This window comes from Cavia porcellus, unplaced genomic scaffold (genome assembly GCF_034190915.1).
Source record: "Cavia porcellus strain 051 isolate PalLab524CR breed Dunkin Hartley unplaced genomic scaffold, mCavPor4.1 scaffold_32, whole genome shotgun sequence".
Taxonomy (NCBI): domain Eukaryota; kingdom Metazoa; phylum Chordata; class Mammalia; order Rodentia; family Caviidae; genus Cavia; species Cavia porcellus.
This window is the reverse complement of record NW_026947515.1, coordinates 30,901,724-30,922,136: the sequence shown is the minus strand read 5'-3', so window position 1 is coordinate 30,922,136 and position 20,413 is coordinate 30,901,724. Positions and strand designations below refer to the sequence as shown.

The 20,413-nt window shown below is 46.9% G+C and overlaps 1 protein-coding gene across 1 annotated transcript; it reads right to left on the bottom strand.

Annotated features, from left to right (window-relative positions):
• Positions 1-2,006: 2,006 nt before the first annotated feature.
• Positions 2,007-12,891, bottom strand: Fn3krp (fructosamine 3 kinase related protein). The gene is made up of 6 exons (XM_003464840.5): positions 12,671-12,891; positions 7,918-8,069; positions 7,312-7,403; positions 5,573-5,655; positions 3,297-3,419; positions 2,007-3,061 (listed from the first exon to the last, which is right to left on the bottom strand). The coding sequence occupies exons 1-6, from the start codon at positions 12,809-12,811 to the stop codon at positions 2,723-2,725; spliced, it is 930 nt and encodes a 309-aa protein (XP_003464888.1). The 5' UTR covers positions 12,812-12,891; the 3' UTR covers positions 2,007-2,722.
• Positions 12,892-20,413: the final 7,522 nt, after the last annotated feature.

Sequence of the window (20,413 nt, the reverse complement as noted above, 5' to 3'; positions counted from 1 at the left end):
TTTCAGGTGTGGCTGCCATCAGGGTCATTTCAGGAAGGAACCTCTCCCCACCCCAGGGTCCTCACAGGCTAGGACAGTCCACAGTGAACCAGAACAGAGTGCCAATGCAGAGCTGGATGGGTCAGACATACAAGGCAGGCAAAGGACAGGAAGTCTTTTATTGTGGAGCTGAGAACTGTGACCACTCAGACAGCACTGTCCCATGGTGAGTCTCCAGTACGGTAATTCACAGTGTGTAGATTCTAACACTGTTTGGAAAGATCTGTGGCACTGGCCTATAATTCCAGCTACTCAGGAGGCTGAGGCAGGAGAACTTCAAATTTGAGGGCAGCCTGAGCAGTGGAGCGACTTAGCAAGACCCTGTCTCAAAGTATCTTAGAAACACGATGTAATGAGTAAACCCAGGGGCAAAGTCGAGAAACCGGGAAAGGGAAGGGGCAGGTACGGTGGAGGAGAGGAGCTGCAGGGTGGAGGTGACCACCCATTCTTCTCAGGCCCAGCCCTATCCTGCTCCTCCCAGGGCAGGCCTTCTGTGTGGTTGGGGGAGGAGGAAGGGAGGTGGATTGGGGTGTCTGCTCTGTAACTCCCCCGTCAGCAAGCCCGTCTTGGGGCTCACCCTCCACTGAGGCCCAGCCTGAGCCAGGTGCTGCGCCATCTCAGTGGTCTCCTCACACCGTCCACACTGTGTCCAGCCCCTGAGGACCGCTCTACTGCTGGATCACAGCCACGCACTCCCCAGGCCTTGTGCTGGGACTGCAGACAGCCTGGGGAGGGGACTGGATGTGAACATAAAGGAAGGACAGGCTCTTCTGTTTAAGACAGCAAAGCATACGTTGTAGGTCCACTTGCTCTAAAATTCAAAATTAAAAGCTTTAGGGTGTAAGGCTGGACCTCAATTATCTAACACCTTCCTTCTGTAGCAGTTGGTATCCTGACCATGTCTGGCCTGTCATGTCAGATAACAGCGAGTTTCTTAAAATCATATTCCTACATTTGTAAGAGATAAACAAAATGTCACAACCCACAGACGAGACCTGAGGGTTCTGGACGGGCACCTGGGCAGCAGCCAACTCCTGGACTTGGTGTCCTAGTACCATGGCTGCCCTGAGCAGAAAAAGCCCTTCTGGCTCCTCCTTCCCAGGTTGTCACACCTTTGGTGACACCATGTCACTCGGCCAGGCCACAGGCAGGTTGGTGTCAGGACACATCACGAGAGTGCCCCTTGAAATCACACAGCCAAAGCAAGCATCTTCTCTCCCAGGCTGGCCCAGCTAGAACCATCCCCCCTCTGGGGAGAGCTGGCACTCAGGTGGGGTGTGCCTCTAGGATGAACACGCGTACAGAAGCAATGCTAGACAGGCAGGGATGTATGGGCCTAAAGCTTAGGATTCTGGTAACTGAAAAACAATTACATTTGTTATGTGTAAATACAAAATCAGGTTAAAAATAGGTATCGCAGAATAAGCCACTGCAATGAATGACAAAGCTTAAAAAATATCACATTATCAAAAATATCACATTATCACAAAACCTGAGGCACAGAAGCCAGTTTATCAGCTAAGCGCCTGCCACATCTGGGACGCTTTCTCCCTGTATCTCCTTACCCACGGCCTGCCCTAAGCTAGCTGTCCACACAGTCTGGGAAAAGAAAGCTGCTTCCTATAGAAGACCCAAACCTCGGTCCTAGAATAGTTTAGGAGCACTCCAGCCTCCACTGTGCCAACACATAGTAGTATCCACGGTCCTGGCTGCGAGTCGTGCTTTTAAGAGACAACAGCTGTGCCTGGCATAGTGGCACACATTTATACTCCCAGCCATTTGGGGAGGCTGAGGCAGGAGGATCACAAGTTCAAACCCAGGTGCAAATCAGTTATTTAGAAAGAGCGTGTCTCAAAATAAAAATAAATAAAATGGGCTGGGGACAAACAGCTTAATGCAAAAACCTGGGTCGATTCCCCAGATAAATGCTGAATTATAACATATAGGGAAATACATTGTCTCCGGCATCATTGAAACCACTCAAAGTTTATTCAAAGTTTTAGGCAAAAGAATTTATTAGCATCAATATTCGTGAAATTTCTCTTCAGTGTAACAGAGAGGGAAAGAAAAGATATTGGTCAGTACTCACATCTCGCCAAGGAAGAACTCAGCCAGCTTTAGAAACCTGTACACAATGATGGAGGAGTCAGAGGGGTGACTCTAGGTTCCTAACTGTACACAGCTCACACAGAGGCTGGCAATGGGTCACTCCCAGGACGTTTCTAGACTCACCCGGCCTGCAGCTAGGCCCAGTGGTCAGGTACAAAGGAAAGGGAATGCACTTGGTTTGGGAATTGGTCACTTATAAAAGCTCCTAGCAAGATGGTTTCACATGTGGATTCAGGCTCTGAGATGCCAGGCGGAATCCAGGAGGAGGAAAGAAAAGCAGGGCACTCTGGACACTGTGTACCCTGCAGCCACGCCTGGCTCCATCCCCAGGCCTCACAGCCCCTGTGTTCACATCAGTGTGGCCTCACCCTAACAGCGTAGGACCTCAGGATGACACTGCCTGTCCTGAGACATCTGCTCCCCACGGGGCTTGAGGAAGGCCTGAGTGATCTGAATGACAAAAGGACATGTTTCTGAGGTTGGAGAGAGAGCAATAAGAGGTCCCCAACCAGACCAGACCAGACCAGACCCGAACTTGGGAGACATGGAGACATCGCCCTCCACGGAGAGCAGCTCATTTGACGAGATTCCTCATGATGTTTAGGGAGGATCCTCTGTAGCCGGATCCAAAATGATTCCAGTGGTTCAGATAGTGAAAGAGCTGATACAACTGCAGGCGCTTCTCAAAGCCTGGGGCCTTAGGGATCCTGCTGTGGTAGGCAGAGTAAAAGGAACTGCTGAAGCCCCCAAACATGCCAGCTATCGCCAGTTCATACTCAGAGTGGCCGTAGAACGAGGCTGGGTCGAAAATGATGGGCCCGGAGGCGTCTTCTGCTACATTCCCTCCCCAGAGGTCTCCGTGCAGTAAGGCAGGGACGACCTCCAGATCTCGGAACAGGCTGGGGATCTTCAACTGTGGGAGGAGGACACAGCCTTAGCACATTGGTGGCGCATGCTGGGGACCCAGATATCACCCGACTGCTGCCCCAGTACCCAAGCCACAGCATCACACCAGGAGTGCCTGGCTCACTGGCGGGCACCACCAGAACAGACTCAAGAGGTGGCACACCTGCCTCGGCAGCTCCCCTACATCAGGACCAAGTGGGACATGCTGCCAACTCCTGGCTGCCAAGCAGGGCCCTGCTCACCTGCAGAGCAGACCACAGCTGGAGGGCCTCTCGGTCTCCAGAGCCCCTCTCCACCATGTCTATCTGGGGCTGAATGCGCTGCTGAGCATAGAACTCGACCCAGTCCTTCTGCCAGTCATTCACCTGCACAGCACAGCAAAGGAGAAGGCAGGACATGTAGACGTGAATGCCCAGAAGCAGCCCAAGTGGAAACGGCTTTGGGGGCGGCATGTGGAAGGCGTAGTGGCCACTGGAAGCTGAAGAGAGTATGCTGACCAGGAAGCACTAAGGGGTTTTAAGGACAGGCTAAGACCTGAGGTCTTCTTCCAGGAGTAGTGGGAAGCAGGGACTCCACAGGGGCCGCTCTGTAGCCTCGTGAGACTGAAGAGCACTGGAACATTTCCATCACATTCACACTGATGGAGGCCACCTGATCTCCCCTGGTCCACAGCCCACTGCTGACCATTTGCCTGGCCACAGATAGCCCCTCTTCCACAAAATGGTAACAGCATGGGACTCCTGTTCAAAAAGACTCCCAAATTGGGCGTGGTGACACATGCCTGTAATCCTCTGGGAGGCTGAGGCAGGAGGATGACAAATTTAAGCCCAGCTTCGGCAACTTAGCAAGATCATATCTCAATTTTTTTTTTAAAAAAGGAAGGACTGGGAATATAGCTTTGTAGCACCAAAACAAAACAACAACAAAAAAAACAACTCCCAAGGATTCAGCTACTCAGGAGCCTGAGGCAAAAAGACCACAAGTTTCAGGCTAGTCTGGGAAACTCAGTGAAACCTTGTCTCAAAATAAAATTTTAGAAAGGGCTGTTTAGTAGTTGTACCTTAGTATTTATAGATACAAAATCTGAGGGTGCTCAAATGATTACAAAAAGTGATGGGGCTGGGGATTCAGCGGCATAAGCGCCTGCCTTGTAAGCAGGCAGTCGTTGAGTTCAATCCCTGGTACCCATAAAAACGAGAAAGACAAAAAAAAAGTGACATAAAATTTGCATATAATTGACATACATCTTCCTATACATTCCTTTGTTCTCTAAGTCATCTCTAAATTGCCTCTAAGGCCTAACGTAAATGTTATGTAAATAGTTGTTGCACTGCTGAAAAAATAACTCCAACAAAAAACGTGCATATAGGGGCTGGGGGTTTAGCTCAGTGGCATAAGCGCCTGCCTTGAAAGCAGGCAGTCGTGAGTTCGATCCCCGGGAGGGATAAAAAAGGAAAAAGACAAAAAAAAGTGCATATGTTCAGTACAGTGTTCTGACAAATATTTTCAATCTGCAGTTGGTTGAATCTGCATATGCAGGCTATATATATATATATATATACTTTTTTTTAGTATAACATAAAATGGTTTATTAGGGGAAAGAGATGAAAAAGAAAGAGGACAGACAGCTACCATCAGGTAGCAGGGGGTTTCAGAGCTGAAAGCCCCAGGTTACATATAAAAATGAAACATTTTTAAAATTTTTAAACTTCTGTTGTTTTGATTTTGTTTTTTGAGACAGTGTCTCACTGGCTTTGCTTTGAACTCACTACCTTAGCCCAAGTAGGCCTCAAACACATAGTAATCTTCCTATCTCAGTCTCTCAAGGGCTGGGATTACAGGCATGTGCCACCATACCTGGCTAAATTTGCTAATTTTTAAAGTGGGCATAATGGCTCCTACCTGTAATTCCAACTACCCAGAACCGAGGCATACAGAGTTGCAAGGGTAGCCTTGGCAATTTAGTGAGTGCCTGTCTTTAAAAAAAAAAAAAAAAAAAATCAACCCACCTAAATCCAGCATCCTAACTCGTCCTTCTTCACTTCTTCACATGTAAGATTGGTAAACTTCCTATCACCTTAAAATGTGGCAAAGAAAACAAAGGGTGCAAAGCTTTCACAGAATTGCCAGGCCTATAATCGGGAGACAGAAGCAAAAGGATTGTCACAGATCTGAGGCCATCACAGGCTACACTGTGAGCTCAAGGCCAGCTTGGACTACATTAGCAAGGCCCTGTCTCAAAAACAAAACAAAAAAAGATCTCCTAGGAAAAGGCTCCCTGCCGGGGATGGTGGCACAGGCCTGCAATCCCAGCATTTGGGAGGCTGAGGCAGGAGGATTGTTTCAAGTTCGCGACCAGTCTGGGGTACAAAGTGAGCTCAAGGTCAGCCTGAACTGCACAGTGAGACCCTGATTCAAAAAGACCAAAAAAAAAAAAAAAAAAAAAAGAGGCAGCAAAAAGGCTCCCTGCATGCCCCCTGTGTCTGAACAGCTGGCCTGAGGGTGCTGTGTCACTTACCTGAGGGAGGTATCCACAGCAGGTCACCACATCAAACCCGAACTGGTCTACAAAGGGTTGGTCTGCCTGCCCTGCTCCTCTCCCTCGAAAGCAAAAGGCAAAAGAAGAGGAGCAGTTAGTGCTTTCACTGCAGGAGACCAGGGGCCCAGCTCTTGAAGCTCAAGCTGCTTAGAGCCTGGGCTCACTGTGTCCTGATCAGCTTGCATGCTCACTCAGACAAGCCAGGACCTCGGTCTCTACTAGCCCTCAGGTCACACAGACTTAGTACAAGGATACCAGCCTTCCCTACAGTGGAACCAGAGAATTATGGGGGAAAGGAGGTAGACAACAGTGAATTAAAAAAAAAAAAAATGAATGATGTTCTTTACATAGGAAAAAAATCTATCAGGAAAGGATAGTTTCCAGTGCCAACACTGTGGTATTTTTGAGAGAGAAACTACTGGGCCACAAAATGGTCTCAACCCTGTGCAGCTCTCCAGACTGAAAGGAAATCCAGGTGCACGGAACTTCAGGGCACGTGGTAGGAACAGGAATGGCATCCTGATGGGACCTGGCAGGAGACCCTCCTACTGGGCTTACAGCCTGCTACACGCAACCACCCTGATCATCAGCCACCCTGTCCAGGGGAGTCAGCACACAGGCTGCACATGGATTAAACACCAGAGAAGACCTCAGTATTAACACCACACCAAGCTCTAGAGCACGCAGAGCGGGGTCTTGTCATTCTGAGCCTCAAGAAAAAGACTAGAAGAAAGAAAAATAGAAGAAAAGAAAAGATAATGTGTTTAAAGGACTTTGGCTTTTTGTTTTGTTTTGAGGTGAGGTCTCATTATGTAGTGCAGGTTGGTCTTGAACTCACTTATATAGCCCAGGCTGGCTTTGAACTCAGGGCAATCCTCCTGCCTCAGTCTCCCAAGTGCTGGGATTACAGGAGGGTGCTAGCATACCCTGGCTAAGAACTTTGTATAGGAAGCCAAAAACCTAACTGGATTCCCTTCTGGACAAAGGTAAAAGTAATAGTAACACTGTAAAGTTTTGAGTCCACTAAATATTTCCTATCTCCTAAATGGTTTATAAAACTACACTAACTTGGCCAGGTGTGGTAGTGCATGCCTATAATCCCAGCACTGGGGAGGCTGAGGCATGAGGGTTGTGAGTTCAAGACCAGCCTGGGCTACAAAGTGAGCTCAAGGCCAGCCTGAACTGCATAGTGAGACCCTATCTCAAAAAGACCAAAAAACAAACAAACAAAACACATAGCTAACTGCCCTCAGTTGCTCACAATGTAGCAGAAGATGCCCCACCTCCCAGCCAGTACACTGCAGTCTATTAGCTGCCCAGGTAATAGTTCCAGCTACAGTGCCTGTTACTTTTGTTTCTTAGAAACGGCTGGTCACTGTGATGCACAGTGTAAGAACCAAGCCCTAACTGACAAGCCACCCTGCCTCTGAACTTCCTGCTTGCCTATCTCATATAAGCCCTAGTCTACGAGAGATTGCAGCCTGACATTTTGAGGAACAACTGATTCCTAGTCAGTACCCATCCGATGTTAAATAAATCTGCCTCCAAATCCTGGGTGTCATTTCAGTATTTCTGCAACAACAGGACAGACATCTAGCCTTAGGGCTGATTCCCTGGCTTGGCATCTGTACAGATCTGACTCTTGCAGGAAGCAGCAGAACACAAGCCCTGAGCCTGTCTTGCTGTGTGTTGTCCTCAGGGCCCCCTCAGTCCCTCACCCACTGTGCCAGTCTCCTTCTGGAGCGTCTGTCCCAGCTTCTGGTTGTGAAGGTGCAGGTCCGCAAGCTGCTCCCCAAGCTTTGCAGCATGACTGTGAACCCAAAAGACAGCAATTAAACAGATAATACAAGAACTACAGATACACATCTGGGAGGTTGGGGCATGTATACTAGGACACGTGTTCTGGGCATAGAATATTCATTTTCTCAGAGCCAGAGGGAGATGAGGGGTCCTCCTTGATCCTCATATCACCCCGTACTGATCAAAACCAGGGCACCATACCACTGAGCTATATCCCTATCCCTTCTTATTTTATTATTTTGAGATAGCGTTTCACTAAGTTGACTAGGCAGGACTCACACTTGTAATCCTCCTGATTCAGCCTCCCTCAGTGCTGGGATTACAGTGTATACTACTACACCCAGCTTCTCTTTGGCCTCAGACATGCAGAGTACAAACCACTCACTTGGCAGAATCTGTCACGTGTACAGACATGGCTTCTTTACATCACATCACACTCCTCAAAATGACACCCCCAAGTACAAGCTTTGGAGTAGAAGAGCCACACAGAGGAAGACACAGCAGAGGACGGAATGGGGACAGACCTGCTCAGGTACCGCATGTCCAGGTGCTCCATCACCAGCACACTGCCGCCTCCCGGGGCATCCAGGACTTTGATGGGCCTGGGTACTTTTACTGTGCCTGTTTTCAGAATGGCAGCTAAACTTGCCATTTCTCCTTCAAACATCCTTCTGGCCTGTGAGAAAAAATAATGGAAGAGGAGGAGGAGGGGAGCAGAGAGGGACAGGAGGTCATTCTGGAAAGGTTCTATGTAGACATGTTTTTTTCTGGCATAATAAGGTCAAGCCAAGAATACTGGACTCAGGACTCAACAGGCACAGACAGTTTTCCAAGAAGTCGGTAGTACTGGCATGGAAGTGCTGATGCTGGGTAGAAAAAAGGCTTGCAGTCCAGTGCTAGAGCGTCTCTAGTCGAGGTTGAACTCAAAGGTTCCCCAGAGAACAAGGTAGAAGGCTGTAAATATTCCCCCAAGTGCCTGGTACAGAGCTGGACTTATGTGGGGTGTTCTTGTATTCTCTCTCTCTCTCTTTCAGTATCATTCCCTCCACCCCCATCCTCACATAACACTGCAACCCCAATTCTGTTTCGCAGACATGACACAGGCTTTGCCTGAACCCTTGGATGCACTGGCTCTCCACATGCACAGGCCAGGAACCTGGACTCGCTCTCATCTAAAAGGACTGCCGATTCTGTGCCACACACTACCTGACACTGGAAACTATCTCATCTCAATCATTTCCATCCCTGTCCCAAGACTGCAGTGACTCTGTCCACTGGGTCGCCCTCCTCCCCATATGGCAATGGGCCCTCAAAGGCCAACCTGACGGTGGACACACCCACTGCAACCCTTTCCCCTTCATGATTTCCACTCATATGTGGGGCCACTGCCAAGACCCTACCCCTACACACACGTGTACATACACACATACACACACACACGTATGCACACACATGTGCATGCACACTTCTTATGCCTATTTAGTTTCTAGTTCCTCGAGGTCTTTCAACTTCTGCAGCCCTAAACAACCCCCCCGCCCCGCCCCGTGCATGGGCATTTTTGCTTGCAGCACTATTCACCTGTCTCCTGCCATGCCCACTCTTTTCAGCCATGCTTCAAATGTAAGCCCAACATCAATTTTCCAAAAAAGACATCTTCCCTCACTTTCCACACTAGGTAATTCTCTCTCTCTCTTTCTCCCCCTCCCTCCCTCCCACCCTCTCTCCCTCCCTTCCCTTCTCCCTGTCTCATGTTTTGTTTTGTTTTGTTTTGTTTGAGACAAGATCAGACTATGCCTTTCAAGTTGGGCTTGAACTCACTACGTAGCCCAGGCTGGCCTCTAAATTGCGGCGATCCTCCTGCCTCAGCATCCTATATGATGGGATTACAGATGTGACACACGGCCAATCACTATCCTCCCTTTTAAAACAGTTTTTTTAAAAAATTCACTGATGTGCAGAAAAACATAGCTGGTAGCTGGTCAATGCCCAGCTCGACAAATTCTCCCAGCGTAATGAATAGGCCAGAGCAGAAGTCTAGATGTCACAGAGGCCTCCCACCCACGGCCTCTCCCGCTCCTCAGAGGCAGTCTCTTCCCTCTGTTTGGCCAGCCTGGTCATTCTACACAGACTCCTCTGTTCCCAGGGTCTGGCTTCTTCACTGTGCATGGCATTTATTAGGTCAGTACACTCTCTCAGGTCCAGGGCCCCACACTATGAAAATTCCAAGGTACAGGCATCCATTCTGCTAGCAATGGGCAATTAGGCTTTTAAGGTCAGGACCATATGAATGCTGCCACTACACGCATTTTCTGTTTATTTTCATAGTTCTTAACTCTGTGATCTTGGGCAAGTTATTTAAGCTTTCTATCCTCAATTTTTCCATCTATAAAAAGGAGTTAATATTAAATTAATTAACTAATTAATTTTTTCTATGTCTCTGGGTTTTTTGTTTGTTTGTTTTGTTTTGGTATTGGGAATTGAACTCAGGACCTCTCACTTGCCAAGCCAGCACTGTGCCACCTAGATTATTCCTGGGCCCTCTGGTTTTTTTTTTTTTTTTTTTTTTTGAGACAGGGTCCCATCACATAGTCCATCGTGAACTCACAGTGATCCTCCTGCCTCACCTTCCCAAGTACTGGAATTATAGGCAAGAGCTACTATGCCTGACCAATGCTAAACTACATACATTTGTTGTCTCAATTAACTGAGTCAGCGTATAACACATATTCCACTCTAAATACTTTAAAAATATATAAATATTATTACTACCTTAGAGAGCTGGAGTTGAAGAGAAGGCAAGGGCTGCTTTCTTCTTCTTTTAAGTATTTTTTGCTTTTTGTGGTTGTTTTTTGAGACAGTGTCTCACTCTGTAGTTCAGACTGGCTTTGAACTCACTACCGCTCAGGTTGACCTCAAACTCTGAGGTACCCTCCTGCCTCAGCCTCTGGAGTGCTGGCATTACAGGCATCCGCCACCATGACTAAGGGCTGCTTTCTCAAGCACAGTTTTCAGAGTATTCTCTTTAGAAGTTAAAGGGGGAAAAAATGGGACTGGCTATACTCTTACTAGGATAACAGTTGTGGAGACTAAAATAAGAATTTTTTTTTTTTTTTTGGCTTTTATACGTTTTTATCGGTACCAGGGATCGAACTCACGACTGCCTGCTTTCAAAGCAGGTGCTTATGCCGCTGAGCTAAATCCCCAGCCCCTAAAATAAGAATTTTATAAAATAAGTATTTTATAAAATAAGTATTTTATAAAATAAGTATTTTATAAAATGGTAGTACATTTATAAAAGGTGCACAACACCTATAATCTCAACTCTGGGAAACTGAGGCAGGATGATAGTACCAGTGCAACCTTGGCAACTTAAGAGACTTACCAAGACCTTGCCTCAAAACATAAAACAAGGAGCTTAGGATGTGTGAAGTCCTTGGGTTTGATCAATCCCCAGTACCATAAAACAAAACACAACACAACGCAAAACAGGGAGAGGTGAAAAGCAAAGGACCCATGAACCCAGCTACTGGTCAAGGCTCCTTACAAAAATATTCAGTGCTACATTGCCTAAAGTTTCCAACCAAGCTAGGAGCACCATTCCTCATGATTATTATATGTAAAAGTGAAATCAAGTATCAGTTGGGAAACAGTGTTATAAAAGATCTAAGGGAGAAATACATGAGAAAACCAATTATACAAATGTACAAGGGCTGCCTTAATTCCAGCACTTGGGAGGCTGACTCAGGGGGATCACTATGAGTTTGAGGCCACCCTGTGTTACAGTGAGTTCAAGCCTAGCATGAACTACATAGTGAGACCCTGCCAAAGAAAGAAAGAAGACAGAAAAAAAAAAAAAAAAAAAAAAAAGAGAGAGCTAGGAGGATTTAGTTCAGTGGCATAAGCACCTGCCTGGGAAAAACGAGGTTGTGAGTTTGATCTCTGGTACCAAAAACAAACAAAAAGTTAGCTATACTATTAGTATAGCTATACTATTAGCTATACTATTAGTATCTTAGTTCATTGAAAAGGAAGGTTTGTGCTAGAATCGACTGGATAATTTTTTATGCCCATATTTTATACTGAGTAACTACTTTGAAGATGACAATATGCAAAATGTATTAACTATTTTATTCTATTATTTTGTTATGAAATTGTCTTACTTTTTTCAATAAAGTAAAAAAAAAAAAAAAAGGAAGGAAGGAAAGGAAAGCATGCAAGGGGGAGATAAAAATGATCAAAAGGAAAAACAACTTAGATCACATCAACTCCAGGTGGGGGTAAGAAAGAAATTGCACTCCAGTCTGGGAGTCTGAGGCAGAAGGATCTGAAGCTCCACCCAGGCACTGTGGTGGGACCTTGTCTCAAAATTAAAAATTAAAAAGGGACTGGAAATATAGCTTAGTACAAAGGCATTGGGTTCAATCCCCAGTACCACAAAGAGGAAAAGAAAAGCATCATAGATGGCAATTTTTTTTTTCATAGATGGCACTTTAATCCTCTGAAAATACCAGTTTCCCCCGTACTCCTTGCCACGTTTTGAATGACTGCAAATGCCAGAGAAGATGTAAATACAGAGCTATGTAAGGGGTTGATGCCTCTTAAAGGAAGCGCAAAACCAGACCAAGGCACACAGCTGAGGAGGCTGACCACTGCCCTGAGAGCGCTGGTGCTCTTGGACACATCTCTAAGAGTAACTGCAAGGACAAACAGGTGACAGACTGCTGTAAGAGAAATGTGGAGAATCTTTCTAGATTAGCATTGGAGGCCGGTCCTATGGCCTTGAAGCGAGATTACCCACATCGCGGGAAGGCAGGATTTCTTTCTGGAAAGAAAATTACACTTTTCAACAGGGATTGGGAATGTGGCTCAGTAACAGAATTCTTGCCTTGCATGCACAAGGCCCTGAGTTTGATTCCCACAAAAAGAAAAAGAAAAAGAGAAAGAGAAAGAAAAAGAAAACGACGATCGCTAAAATACTTCCTAAAGAAAGGATAAACGCACAGAAAGGACGAGTCCCATCTGCGAAGGCCTCGGCCGCTCCGGGGCCTTCGGGGCTTCCAGCAAAGCACCAGAGTGACCCGGCCACCCCTGGCAAAGGTGGGAGCCGGCAAACCAGGGTCCAAAGGGATTTCTCACAATAAAATTAGCCTCCGCGGCCCAAATGGAGGCGAGGGCAAGACTGCGGGCCCTGGCTGACAGTCAGACCCAGCACCGGACCGCGAACCCGGACCCAAACACTGACCCGGGCCGCACGCGAGCAGCCCGCCGCGGCCCTACCTCGGTCTTGGAGTTCGCTTTCACAAACAGTCGACCTTGGTCCGTGTCGTAACTCTGGCCCTGGTTGATGCAACCGCCTCCCGAGTGACCCGTGGCCTTGACCGAGCGGCAGCCCAGCTCCCGCCTCAGCAGCTCCTCCATGTTCGCGCCACGGTCCAGAGCCTCAAACCTGCGGGACAAGACAGAGCTAGAGTCGCCGCCGGACGGAAGTGGAAGCGCACGGAGACGGGCGATTGGTTGACCAGAGGAAAGGGGCGGGACGACAGGACAGGCGCGGGGCGTGGGACGACAGAGTGGGGGCGTGGTAAATTAGGGACAGGCACAGGGATTGGTGAGAGGATGGTATGGGCGGGGCCAGAAGTGGGGCACTGGGAGACGCGAAGTAGGGCAGGGCCACGCTGCCGGCTTTCTTCTGCTCAGACTCCTCCCAAAAGCCCTGACCAGGCGCGGGAGCTGGACACGGGTTGGCCCTCCGTACCCTCTGATCCTTTGCCTGCCACTTGTGCCAGCTGGCGACAACGTGGCCTGTTCCGAGGGTGACACCCTAGGGAAGCTTACCCAGCTGAGAAGTCCGCAGGCCCTACAGGACCTCACCTAGGTTTAGAGTTTCGTTTTGCGCGAGATTATCTGATTAGTGTGGCACCTCCAGACTCCAAGAGTGGACTCCTTCCCCTAATCCCCCGTCGGCAACTCTCAAAAACAACAAGACAGAAAAAAATAGAAAAAGAGAAGCGCTTTATTTTAGCTGGTACCCAACGGTGTCAATCAGGCAGATGCTAGCCTGAGCACCCTGAACGAAGGAGTCTGAAATTTTTGAAGGCAAAAACTGCAAAGCGAGGGGGATTGTTTGTGCCGGTGGGTGTCCTTTGGAAAGTTCTCAAGCATAGTTTTGAGTACAGCTTGACTTTTCACGTACGTAATATGCTTTTAACATAAGTATAAGGCTGTGGTTTTTTTGTGGTGGGTCATTTCTTGGAACAGATGTCTCCATCAGGACAAACAATTCTGTCATCTTTTATGGAGCGGTTGGGGTGGGGGGGAATCGGCGCTTTACAGAACAGCAAGGTGGAGAAGGGAACTAGTTAGCAGGTTACAACATTCCCCACTGATTTTAAGGCTATAAACCAAATCTTTGGCTTATTGTTTAAAAAGGAACCATTTCATATCCTTGTGACTTCAAGACCATCAACTTGATAGTTTGGACTCGTTCCTTGATATATGTTATTAACCTGTTAATTATGCAGGGCCCTATGGTTGCTAATATTAATATTAATATCAGTGGGCCTATGGCTAGTTAGCCATGGAGAAAAGGAGAATAATCTCGCATACCAGTTTTGTCTTGCATTTCGAGCTTTCTCTCTTTCTTGGAGACTCTTTTTTAGTTCTGCAAATTTTGTCTAATTACTCCTGAATGGTTTGTATATAGGTTTCTCCAAGGGCCAGACAGGGACTCCCTTCTTTTAGGAAGAGGAGGTCTAGCCCCTGCCTATTTTGGAGTACCATTTCAGCTAATGAACCCAGAGAATCTTCCAGTTTTTCAATTGAATCTCTCAACCATTGTAAATCTTGGTCTATGAGACTGGACAGCTTATCATAGTGATGGAGCTCAAGAACCATATTAGAAATTCCAAGTCCCAGGGACCCAGTGACTCCAATTCCAAGGAGCATAGGGACTAGAATCAGGTTGTGTATAACCCTTAAGATTGAGTCAGGTGAAGGCAGGATATGACTTTTGCCTTCGCTGCCTGACTACCAGTATACTTGGGGTAATATATGGACCAATATGTATAATTCAAGTTGGCTGGTGAATACTTCCAGCATAGCACAGGGAGTAAGCCCTGAAGTACAGGCAAACTAGGTGCCATTTGGGGCCGAGAAATGAGCATTGGCTTGGTGAGAGCTGTTAGAAATTTTGTGTGATACAGATAGGTTGCAAATAAGCTATAAGGAGAGCTCTTCCAGGAATAAGCAGCGGAGTACAGACAAGTCCCTGGTTTACCTTGTACATCTCCAAGTGTGACTCTTGGTTTTGCTCCTCCCCAACAATGATACTCATCTTTAGTGGAATTTTGGAGTTGCATGGTCACCAGGTCCCTGTGTAATAAGGGGGCCTAGCCGGTAAGCATAACCGACAGTCAGATGTAAGGTTGGGGTTGCTAAGGTTAAGAAACTGGAAGGCAATATCTAAGGATAGGAAGGGTTCAGGGTCAGAGGGGAGAGGGCCAAAAGTAATCTGGACAGTAGCAGGCAAAGGGGTTGTGGCCATAGGGGTGTTAAGCAATGGATTGGTAGGCTTTTTGGGTGGGGGCTGCGGTGCCAGAGGCCCGATGGGTCAAAATGGCCCCACCTGTGAGCCAGGAATGAACTGGATAGTAAAAATATTTCCTGGGTTATATCCACTTGTCCACATTCTGATAATGCATCCCTGATTTCCACATTTGGCCAGTCAGAAACTTCATAGTAAAAGTCATGACATTACACTGATTTAAAGAACACTCTGAGGGGGTAGACCTAGCAAGTGTGAGATATTTGTCGGCATCTGGACTATCCCAGTTGGAAATGGTTTCACAGCCCCAGTATGGGCAAAAGAATTCACTCTCTGGATTCTTTGAGCAATAATCCTTGAAATATTTGACTTGTCTTTCTGGCCAGTCCACTATTGAATTTGCATGAGGGCATAGATACCAAGGTGTAGACTGTAAAGTCTTTTGATTACTTAAAGTTCCACATATCTCATATTTGGTTCCCTTTGGTTTACTATATGGCCTGAGATGAGGAGACCTCTTTACTCTTTGGGCGGTGAGGTCTCTACCGAGCAGAACACAAAGGTCTAATGATATAATCCCATGGACCATTGTATTTGAGGCTAACTTTCTTCCTGTAAAACAGTCAGTAATGACCTATGTCCCATAATTTGGGTTATGGTTTACCCCTAATGAGAAAGTTATGAAAATAAAACAGGTTGCAATTTGAGTCATCATAGCCAGAACAATTAAGGACATTTGGTTAATTTTAACTTTAGAGGGTTTTTTGTTTTGTTTTGTTTTGTTTTTTTCCTTTTTATCGGTACCGGGGATCGAACTCATGACTGTATACTTGCAAGGCAGGCGCTTATGCCGCTGAGCTAAATTCTCAGCCCCAGTTACCAGTCCTTTGTAGAGTCCATTTATCTTGGGGTGGCTCGATGTCCTTTTCATCAGTGGCCTGAATCACTTTGATGTGGGAATGATGAATCCAAGGGGTCTTACCAGTCACTTTCACTGCAGTGGGGGTGCTAAGCACCACTGTGAAAGGTCCCTCCCAGCGAGGCTCGAGAGACTCTTGATGGTGACGCCTGATGAGGACAAGTGCCCCTGGCTCAGCTGCAGGTTCAGAGTCTTTGGGAAGCTTGGAGCTCACTGGCATGTGTTTTAATTTAAACAGGTGGTGGATTAAGGGCAGAACCGGCTGGAGTACCTGAAGGGACTTAATAAGATCTTGGTTAGTTAAATCTGCCAGTTTTTCTTCAGAGATCTTAGGAATGAGTAGCGGAGGTCTCCCATAGAGTGCCTCAAAAGGTGACACTCTGGCCACATAAAGGGTACAGCAGGTACGTAGGAGGGCAAATGGAAGGAGACTTACCCAATTTTCGCCAGTCTCTAGAGACAATTTGGTTATCATAGTCTTTAAAGTTTGATTCATCTTCTCTACTTGTCCTGAACTTTGAGGTCAGTCCGCGCAATGGAGTTTCCAATTAATCTGTAATGCCTGTGTCAATTTTTGAGTTATCTGGGCTATAAAAGCCGAACTGTCGTCAGACCCCATAGATAAGGGCAGGCTAAATCGTGGAATAATCTCGTAAAGGAGCTTTTTTACTACAATGAGAGCTGATTCTATCTTGGTTGGAAAGGCTTCTACCCAACTAATAAAGGTGTCAACCATTACCAAGAGATATTTATGCCCCTGCAGTCCAGGTTTTTTCATGTCAGTAAAGTTAATCTCCCAATGTTCTCCTGGGGTGGCTCCGCAGAAACATTTGGTCTCCATGTAAAGTTGTCGTTTGGGATTTACCAGTTGGCACTGAGAGTACTTAAGGCTTGCAGCTTGTGTCAAATTCGTCAGCAGAGGAGTAAAAAATTTCTCCCGAAAAAGTTCTGCAAGCTTTGTTCCTCCCAAGTGGGTGGCTTGGTGGGCTTGTCCAACCAGTTCTCAGTCAAGTGCTTCTGGCAATAAAACTCTTTTGTCTGGTAATTGGTACCAACCCCCAGGGAGATCAGGTTTTGCTTGAAGCTGGGTTGCCAAGTGGAGGTCCTTTTCGGTGTACACAGGTTCGGACAAGGTTGGGGGCATCAGCAATAGGGCAAGCACAGTCTCAGTCCCCACTGATTTTAAGGCAGCCTCCTTGGCTGCTGCATCTGCCAAGTTATTTCCCTTTGCCACAGGATTATCTCCTTTCTGGTGGGCCTTACAGTGTATTATGGCCACCTTTTCAGGCAGCCAGATTGCTGCCAGTAAGTCTAGTATCTGAGGAGCATTTTTAATTCGTTGTCCAGCTGAGATTAGTAACCCTCTTTTTTAGTAAATAGCCCCGTGGACATGCGCGGTGGCAAAGGCATATCTGCTATTAGTATAGATGTTTATGTGCTTACGTTGGGCAAGCTTGAGGGCTTCTGTCAGGGCAATAAGCTTGGCTTTTTGTGCTGAGGTGTCAGGATCCAGGCATTGTTTCCATAGAATCTGAGTCTCTGTAGTAACTGCAGCCCCAGCAACTCGCTTACCTTGATGGATATAACTGCTGCCATCAGAGAAATAAGATGGTGCCCCCTCCATGGGTTCATCGGTCAGGTCCAATCGAAGACCCTGAAGGTTATCGATCATTGTGGAACACTCATGGTATGGGGCCATCGGATCTTTATCAGGCAACAGTGTAGCCAGGTTTAAAGCCTCAAAGGGTTTGAAAGAAATAGACTCTGGATCTAGGAGCAGGGCTTGATAATGCATTATTCTAGCATTGGATAGCCATCAGTCCAGAGGGACCCTGATAAGTGTTTCCAATGAGTGGGAGGAAACTATGGTGAGTCTTGGACCAAAAGTGAGCTTTTTAGCTTCTTTTATTAATAATGCCACAGCCGCAATAACTCTCAAGCAGGGAGGCCATCCTGCTGCCACACTGTCAAGTCTCTTGAATAAGTAAGCAACTGGTCTTTGCCATGGCCCCAAGCTCTGGGTGAGGACCCCCTTAGCAATTCCCCTTTTTTCATTAATATAAAGATTGAATGGTTTTTGTAAGTTGGGCTGACCTAACGCTGGGGCCTCAGTGAGAGCCTGTATTAGCTGCTGGAAAGCTAAGTCTTGGCTGTCAGTCTACTCTAGAGTATTCTGAGTTTTTCCCCGCAGGGTATCATAGAGGGGCTGAGCTATTTCAGCAAAACTTATTATCCAGATTCTACAGTACCCTATAGCTCCCAAAAACTTGCACACTTGCTTCTTCACTTTGGGAGTGAATATCTGCAAGACGGCGCAAACCTTCTGGGGAGACAGAGTCCTCTCCCTCTTTTGGATTTCATATCCCAGATAGGTTACCTTTTGTAGGCATAGCTGAGCCTTTTTAGCTGAGATTTTGTAACCTAACTTACTTAGAGTCATCAACAATGCCTCTGTGACCCTTTGCTCTCTTTAAAACTCTCTGTTGCTATTAGGAGATATTACATATTGCAGTAGGGTGACTTCTGGAAATTATTCTCTGTAGCCTAAGAAGTCTCTAGTTAGGGCCTCGTCAAATAAGGTGGGGCATTTTTAAATCCCTGGGGTAGCCGTATCAAGGTTAATTGCTCAGATACTCCAGTCCCTGGGTCTGTCCATTCAAAAGCAAAAATAGGTTGACTTACCGGGGCCATGGGAAGGGTGAAGAAAGCATCCTTTAGGTCCAACACAGAGTACCAAATGCGGTCCGGGCTCAGTAGGTTTAACAAGGTGTAGGGATTCGGAACGGTCATTACCCATCTGTTGACTTCTCAGAAGTCCTGTATGGGTCTGTAGTCCTGAGTACCAGGTTTTTGGACTGGGAGAGTATTCCGAGGAGAAATACATGAAACCAAGATGTTATTTTCTTTAAGTGTGGTTACGTGCTTTGCGATCCCTTGACAAGCTGACAAACTTATAGGATACTAGGCCTTGCCTGGAGAAGAAGTTCTATTATTAGGGGTACTTGATTTATTGCCAGCTCTGGGGGATTGTTTTCTGCTCATACTTCTGGTATTTTTGCCTGCCAATTCAGGAGGAGTTTATTATTAGGCTCTTGGGTGTGTTCTTCTTTTAGTAAAAAGTGGTTTTCTCCTTCAGGGAATAAAGCCAGTATCTTAATTGGAATATTTTCTTGTTTTCCCAAGGTTACTGTGGGCACATCAGCCTGAAAACTAAGTTGAATTTTTAATTTGTGTAAGAGGTCTGTTCCCAAGAGTGGGTCTGGGCATTCAGGAACCCATAGAAACTCATGAGCAATGGTTTTTTGTCCAGGCCGAGTCAGCTGAGCTTGCAATTTGGGGTAGGCTTTTTGTGTTCCAGTAGCCCCCATTACCTTTAATTTGATCTTGGTCAATGTTCCTAGAGGCTGGGTCAGGACAGAGATGCACCTGAGTCCACCAAGAAATTAACAGGTTGCCCCCTACTTGCAAAGTTATCCAGGGCTCGGGGGAGGCATCTGAGCCCTGACTCCCTCATTGTTGGGCTAATAGAGCCTTAGCTTCTCTTTTTAGTTTCACCTTTAACTTTGGCAATTCCTTTCACCAATGCCCCAACTCCTTACAATAGACGCACTGCTCCTTGTTAAGTGGGGGGCGCTTCTTGTCTCCCCGTTTGTTTTCTTTCTTTGAATCTGGTGTTGCAGTCTTTTCGCAAAGGAGTTCCAACACCTTTGTAACCTTCTTGTTGCTTGTTTCCTGCCAGCTCTCTCGATTATCAAAGACCTTATGAGCTATTTCTGTCAGCTGACTAATGGGCATTCTCTCAAAGCCCTCTAACTTCTGCAATTTTCTGTTTATATCTGGGGCCAACTGGGAGACAAAGGCGTTATTAATAGCCCTTGCATTCTCAGTTGCGACTGGGTTTATAGGTGTATAAAGTCCAAGGCCTCTAGAAGGCGCTCCAAGAACATACAAAGGGGACTCATCAGCCAATTGCCTTACCTCTGACACCTTGGACAAGTGTGTGGGCTTTTTGGCTGCTCCATGGAGTGCTTTCAGAAACAGCTGGCGATATTGGGCTAAAACCTCCTTACCTTCTGCGGAATTGGGATTCCAGTCAGGGCAGGGAAGAGGGAAATAGTGTTGCAGTCACCGGGGGTCAGTCGTGGGGTTTCCATCAGGGTCTAGGACAGCCTTCTGTCCCAGGGTGTGGATGTAAGTCCTCTCTTCAGCTGTGAAAAGAACCCTGAGAATCTGCTGGCAATGATCCCAAGTGGGGCGGTGAGTAGAGAAAATAGATTCTAGCAGGCTAATGAGATTTCCTGGGTCCTTAGAAAACGGGGGATTTTGTCCCTTCCAATTATAAAGGTCAGAAGTAGAGAAAGGGGTATATAGACAAACACGGAGGCTCCAGGGTCATGGGGGTTGGGGACCTCCCGGAGGGGACACAGGACGGAGGAGGAGTCAGGAGATTCTGGTCGTGTCGGCTCCGGCTCCGGGTTTGCATGGGGCTCGGGTCGACGAGGGGCTCCGGCGAAGGTATATATCCCCCCCCCCCCATCCTGAGACGGACAATATGGGG

Coding starts and splice junctions, on each gene's coding strand:
- Fn3krp (XM_003464840.5), bottom strand. CDS start 12,811: ATGGAGGAGCTGCTGAGGCGGGAGCTGGGCTGCCGCTCGGTCAAGGCC. Junction 8,070..12,670: donor AAGCGAACTCCAAGACCGAG/GTAGGGCCGCGG, acceptor TTTTTCTCACAG/GCCAGAAGGATGTTTGAAGG. Junction 3,062..3,296: donor AGCTGTGGTCTGCTCTGCAG/GTGAGCAGGGCC, acceptor CTCCTCCCACAG/TTGAAGATCCCCAGCCTGTT.